The sequence below is a fragment of the Zea mays genome, chromosome 1 (assembly GCF_902167145.1).
Source record: "Zea mays cultivar B73 chromosome 1, Zm-B73-REFERENCE-NAM-5.0, whole genome shotgun sequence".
Taxonomy (NCBI): domain Eukaryota; kingdom Viridiplantae; phylum Streptophyta; class Magnoliopsida; order Poales; family Poaceae; genus Zea; species Zea mays.
The window spans coordinates 104777406-104784385 of NC_050096.1; the positions used below are offsets into that span (position 1 = coordinate 104777406).

At 45.0% G+C, this 6980-nt stretch overlaps 1 protein-coding gene across 1 annotated transcript; it reads right to left on the reverse strand.

Moving 5' to 3' along the window:
* Nucleotides 1–3451: 3451 nt before the first annotated feature.
* Nucleotides 3452–5520, reverse strand: LOC103637724 (uncharacterized). The gene is made up of 3 exons (XM_008660479.4): nucleotides 5204–5520; nucleotides 4590–5077; nucleotides 3452–4316 (listed from the first exon to the last, which is right to left on the reverse strand). Exons 1-3 carry the CDS (start codon nucleotides 5259–5261, stop codon nucleotides 3729–3731), a joined length of 1134 nt encoding a protein of 377 aa, XP_008658701.1. The 5' UTR covers nucleotides 5262–5520; the 3' UTR covers nucleotides 3452–3728.
* Nucleotides 5521–6980: the final 1460 nt, after the last annotated feature.

A 6980-nucleotide genomic window follows, 5' to 3' on the forward strand; every position in this document is an offset into this window, starting at 1 on the left:
GTCGGCCGAGTACCGACGGGATTTAGCCTAAAACCGACGGGAATAGCTAAATCCCGTCGGTTTGGGGCTAAATCCCGTCGGTAAGCCTGGATTGCTGTTGTGATCCACCGAAATTGTTTATAGGAAAAGGTTAAACCCTATTTCCCTTTCAACACTCTAACTACACATCCAAGCTTTCCACTCTTCACACTCAATACAAGAGCAAATAATACACTCCAAAGACACATTCAAAGCTTCCAATCCTCTCCAAGCCCCACAATTAAGACAAGTGATCAATAGTGATTAGTGACTTGAGAGAGTGAGATTTGTGTTCCATTTGTTGCTCTTGTTGCTTGGTTGCTTTCTTCTCCTTCTAAACTTTCTAACTGATTTATAAAGCTAGCAAGAGACACCTAATTGTGTGGTGATCCTTGCGGGGTCTTTATGACCCGTGAGATTAATAAGAAGCACTCAACCGGTCTAAGTGACCGATTGAGAGAGGGAAAGGGTTGAAATAGACCTGGCCCTTGTGGCCTCCTCAACGAGTAGGTTTATTGGAACCGAACCTCGGAAAACAAATCGTTGTGTTCATTTGTGTTGATCATCACCATTCGATTTGTTTCTTCCCTCTCTCATCTCTCTAAAAGTTCTCTTGCTCACAATATTTTGAGTTGCTCCCAAAGTTATCCGCATTGATTGAGCAACGCATAGCAAAAAGAACTATGTTCCGCACTCCGTATTTATTTCTAAACCTAACCCTGGGTGAAATTCATGTTCAAAGTTTATAATTTTTAGGTTTCGCCTATTCACCCCTTCTAGGCGACATTCAAGTATAAAAGTAAAAAAACCATTTATTCAAAAGATTGTAGCAATTCATTTTAAGTTAATGAAAATATATGCACCAAGAAATAAATCTGAAATAATGCATATACGTATATATATTTATATAATTAGAATGAATTAAAGAATGTTACTAACAAATCAAAATGCATACTTTTCAAAGAAAATATTACTTTAACAATTCATTTTTATTTTATGAAATGAGATTTTTTATAAGATTAATTCTAAAAATTGGATATGAAATTCAATTCAAACAAAATATACGCTTCGACATGAGTGCATCAAACGCATGGCAAAATTTTATCTAATCAAAAAATTGTTCAATTTATTTATATCACCATTTAACTATTTGAAAACATAAATATTTTAATTTCTACTAGAAATTAATAACATTAACTAAGTTACCTTTATTTGATGGATTTAGGGTGTTACAGCTAGTTAGGACAGCCGACCAGGTAGCACAGAACAGTCTGGTGCACACCATACTGTCATGTGGTACCAAGTCTCGCCTAACTTCTCCTGTCTTGAACCAAACTTCTTCCCTTCTTTTTAGCTCGTCTTGAGAAGTTCTCTAGCACTTAGATGAACATTATTAGCACCTAAAACAATTGACTAAGTGCTAGAAACATACCTTTATTACTTTGATTCTTGGAGGTTTGCAATATGCTCATTCTCAAGCCCAAAAGTGATTTTTCTTATTTTCCTCAATCTTTTGGGCTTGATTGCTTCAATTTGCTTTTCTAAACACATGTGCTCATGCTCATATGAGGAGTGTCAATTAATAGTGGTGTGTTGAGTAGTTAATCAGCAAAACACTTAGAAATTGTCCAAAGGCACATTTCCCTTTCAGACAATCTAATGGTATGTAGTTTAGAGTTGTTCAAAACTTTTATAGATCTTATTTATAGTTTCTTTCCAATTATTACTCTTGATACATATATGCATAATTTGTACGAGGGCCTCACAGGAACCATGATGATATCAATTATGTTGACTTTCTAACTATATGTATGTGTGCATAGTGCTTGTCACTTGTATTTGTGAGATATTGCTTTAATGTTTTGTGGGATCTATCTGTTACGACAGTCTTCTAAGAGGATTTCAAAGACGACTATTTTATTTACGGAGTTGGTTTCAAAGTATCCATCTCCCAATCTGGATTTACGTAAATGGTCAAAAATAGTACATCTCCCAAAATCTATTTAAGTGGTCCGGCTATTTAAACTAAAATCTATTTTCTAATTGGTTCACACACATTGTTGTATGAGATCGATCAAGTCATATACTTATATGGCTAGTGTCATGTTCTATGGTCTGATATGTTTATTGTTTAAAATAATCGTTTTGATAATTTTCGATCATTATCGATGCACTTTCAATTGTATACTTTTGTTATCGACATTATCGAAATATTGATTGCATTTTCGTTTTCGACAATATCGTATCGTTTTCATTTCCATCAAAATAATTTGAAAGTGAAAGTAGTGAGGCCTTTTTCGATCGTTTCCGGTCGTTTTGAGCCCTATCACATTGGTTCGTAAGAAACAAATGAGTGCCACAAGCTGAAAAATAAAACAAGAAACAAATGAGCCTCACAAAATGAAAGAAATGCATACAAGTCAAATCACTACACATCCATGCTCGTCACTAGTCTCTATACTTGGCTAGGTACTTCTTTGTAATAAAATGTTCATTAGGTACTTCTTTGCACATGCTTCCTCACTTCATCAATATAAAATTTCCCTTCTTTTGTTGAAGCATAAGAGTTGGCTGAACGAACCATAAAGGCCACTTGAATGAGTAGTGTTGTCCCTGACTTGCTTCTTTCCTTTATCTTAGACAGCCCTCGGTGGTGTCTTGCCATTTGCATTGATAAGAGAGGGTCCTTTAACTTCATTGCTGCCGCAGTGCCGCCTCCCTCATCACATGTTGTCTTTCTAGTGTCTCTTCAAAAGTTCCATCATCTTGTCATCTTGTGTCGCACCTTGCTCGACATTAGTGTATCTACAAGGAGACCAATGGTCTCTTCCAATATCTCCTAAATTTTCTACAACGTGGAATATCCTAAAAGATACATATACACATCAATAAGAACAATACAATGTCCTAAAACATGCACATATTCTGGACACCAACCTTTTCATGTTTGTGGTAACATCAATTTTTTCCATGCATTGGAATCTTATGACAATTTATCCCATTTGTTTTTTATGTGTCTTGATCGTCACACGAACTTATCCCATTTCTTTCAAGACTTTTTTAACTTTAGCATACCCAACTGAGTTCAAATGGACATGAGTGCCCTCCGCATTCCAATCAATTTGCACCATCTAAAAACAACTCGTATGATCCATGAGATTGAGCAAGCAGGTGTTGCAAGCAATTTTAGTTGTTTTTTCCCTTAAAAATGGTAGTGATGGCCAATATAGTGTGACGTCAATTTTGCTGTAAAACCAGTCGCCGTCAATTTCATGGTAAGGAAGCTAAACTGATTGCACCAGGCAGCGCAATGCAATGACGGACACAAACGTCAAAAGAATTGGGTGAGTTTAACGCGACACAAACGTCAAAAGAAATGGTTTTTTGCCAAAATTGGTTTTTATATCGGGTTGTTCGTTTCACTATTAATCTATATGTAGATTGAGTGATATTTAGTCGATTTAAATCCATAGCAAATACATCTCAATTTATTTTAATACACATTAATCCACGTGACATTGAAATAACCAAACAAGACCTAAGTAACCAGGAAATAGTACTATGTTTCATTTCAGAAGAGTTGAGTTGTGAATTGGCAAAAGAGCTATTTGCTCCCTGTACCCGATTGTAGAAACAAAGCTCCCATGATGAATTTTGGCTGGCTGGTGTCAGGGAAAGACAACCACTGCCGATACCCAATCTGAACATTCTTATTCCTCGTCATCCTCGTCGTCGTGGAAGCGTAGGTGCCTCCCCTCCGGCACCGGCAGCCCCCTGAGCATCAGTGCGCCGAGCTCCGCCCTAGCTTCAGCCGCATCGGCCACCTCCTCCCGCTCGATCTCGTCGTCACTGTTGTAGATGAACCTGGTGTGCTTCCCCTCGAACTGCGGCAGCCCGGTCTTCTTCTCCCCTTCATCCAACACGGTCATCCGGCTCATCTCATCGCACAGATCATCGTAGCAGCCGTCATCGCTGTCTTCTTCCCAGTCATCCTCCTCCTCGAACTCCTCCTCTTCTTCAGTGTAATCTGCCGCCAGCTCCTCCACGTCCAGCTCTTCTTGATCGCCCTTCTCGGAGCTGGCATGGACCTGAGTGGACCAGGCTGAGGAGCTGTCACCCTCCTCAGGTGACGATGTCTTCCCGGCGCTGCCCTCCTGGAGGGAGACGGATGATGGGACGGCTGATCCGCTGGACTCGTCGGAATTGTCCGGGGAGTCGTCGAACACCAGCGCACGGTTCAGCTGGCACTCGCCCAACTTCTCCTCTGGCTGAGGTGGAGGGATGGAACCTGCAATGACCTACACACCAAGGTCAAAACTTATTATGCGACAAGTACCGCAGAATTGCAAATAAACTAACATGGACATGAATAAATTAAAGAAGGTTAACAAATGAAGATACTAGATGAAATGGTACGTTCCAGACTGAAATTGGAAACCCCACTACTCGGAACAGAAACGGTGAATCAAACGTGTACAAGGCACATGTCGAATTGCAGACTATTCGTCCTCGATGAGTAGGAAGATTTCATACTAGGGGGGCCATTCATTGCTAATTGACAATTACATTACCTGAAGCTTAGGAATCAGCAGTTCCTCTTCGTCGAGGACGCAGGGCACGACGGTGGCGCCGTCATGCAGCCCGACGCCTTCCCTGGGCGCGGAGACGGGGCCGATCTGCGGCGTGTTGGCCGGCGTGGGCGCAAGAAGCTGGGCCGGGGACCTGGAGACCCCGAGCAGCGCCTGGATGCGCTTGGGCCTGACGAGGGCGCCGGCGGCGGCGCAGCCCTGCTCCTCGTCGACCTTGTGCAGGAGCGCCTTGACCTGGCCGCGCAGGAGCGCCTCCCCGGAGCCTGGCGTGCAGCGCGGGGCCCTGCGGCGGGTCTTGGCGGGGGTGGTGTCGGTGGCGTGGAGGCTGCCCGCGGCGAGGCCGACGACGGGGGAGTCGTTGGTGATGTCGTGAAGGGCCGCGCGCGTCTGTGCGTGTGTCTCCCCCGCGACGGCGTTCTTGGACAGGGAGAAGAGGGCGGCGGAGTCCATCCCTGCGGCGGCGCTCTTCTCTGCGGGGAACCAAAGGTGGGCGTCCGTCAGGAAACACGTCCAAGAAACGCGTAGGTACTGAAGAATCGATCGATCCAGCGATCAAGAAACAGAGAGGCGAGGCGCGGGAGGAGAAGAGAACTCACGGGCGGATGCGGCGGCCAGCGAGCGGGTGATCCTCCTGGTGGACAGCGGCGTCTCCATCGGCGATGCGGGTGAGAAGCGCGCGTCGCTCGCGAGGAAAGAAACGACGTGCGAGGGCGAAGGAGCGGGAGAGAGAGCTGGGGGAGACGGCGAAGGCCCTGCGGCAGGTTTAAAAAGTTGGAATTGTGGCAGGACAACGGTAATATGACCGTTGTCTCAGGCTCTCAGCCTCAGGGAACGGACGAGGAGACGGCACTGCTCGCTGCTTGCCCCCCTCTCCCTCCGTACTAGCCGTTGCGTGGTTGATGCTGGTGGATTGGGCATGCAGCACCCACACTCTACCTTGCCGTGTAGGTGCAACGACGACTTTCTTTTGGTCGTGTAGGAGATTTTTGCGATTATGGAAAGCGGTAAAACAGGCTTCGCTCGTATAGACAGAGAGGCGAGTGCTTCACCTAAATGGAGACAAGACACGCTTAAAGTCATCCAAATAGACAAGCTCACACGTCTTGTCATCTTCAACTCGGATTTAATAAGCCAGAGACGTCACCATTAGCGGCCGTCACCGCAGACATTTTCAGGTGAGTTCTTAGCCTCGAAGTTCCTCTTCCCATCGTTTGTTCATCTTGTCCCCGGCGCCCATGAAGGGTAGCAGCTCCGCGTGGCGTATCAGGGCATCCCGGGCGCCTACAGCTATGCCAAGGACTACCCGCTGCGACGCTATCCCCTGCGATCCATTTGAGCTCTGGATCGCCGTGCTCTGGATCGTTTTATTTGCTTCATTCTAACTATTTCGTTGCGGTTTTTAGCTTAATTATTTAAGACTTGTCATGTTATTAATGCACAAGGTTTTATTCGAAGTGGAATTTATATGATTTTACTGAATCATATGAGAATTTAATGCAGACAGAAACAATCAATTACTGGAAGTAATGGATTTGCACTGTCAATCTCGGTTTGCAGGCCAATAGATGGTCAGGAGTAGTCTTTAGTTAATCTCAGTTCTGAACCTAAGACTATGATCATTATCTGAAACTTTGCATTTGAGACCTGATGTATGTGTGAGCCTGAAACCTGATGCATTTGAGAACCTGATAAGACAGATTAGTTTGAACTCAACCAAAGAAGGCAAATTCTGGCAAAAATACAGAACTGAACCTAGGCAAGAACAATGCAAAGAGCTTCTAGAGGACAAAACTTTATTTATCTCGATAATAGTTTACAGGGGCATATGTGCCTAGATCATCTCTGCATATTCGCTTTTAAACGATGTCTGTTATCTACTAGCAAGCTCCTGCATGAGAGTGATTTAGTTGCTTGCGCCGTGCTCCCCGTCGAGAACTCCCTCGGCCGCAGCATCCACCGCAACTACGACCTCCTCTGCCACCGCCTCCACATAGTCGGGGAGGTCCAGCTCCCCGTCCACCACTGCCTCCTCGCGCTCCCCGGGGTGCAACAGGAGCTGATTAGTGATCACCGGTTATCTCCCACCCGCAGGCTCTTGCGCAATGCAAGCTCACGCTCAACACCATCACCTCAACATGGCCCGCGAGGCCTTCGAGAACACTGCGGGTGCCGCCGACCACATCGCCGCGGGGGACTCCGGGACGCCGCCGCAATCGCGTCCGCGCACACCGTAGAGCTCTACGACCTCTAGGTCCTCGCCGCCGGCAACGTCACCACAAGAACGAGAGGTGGATGTGAAAGGGAAATATGTTTTTTAGCTAAGTGTTTTGGTGATTAACTGCTCAATACACCACTGTGAATTAATACTCCTTA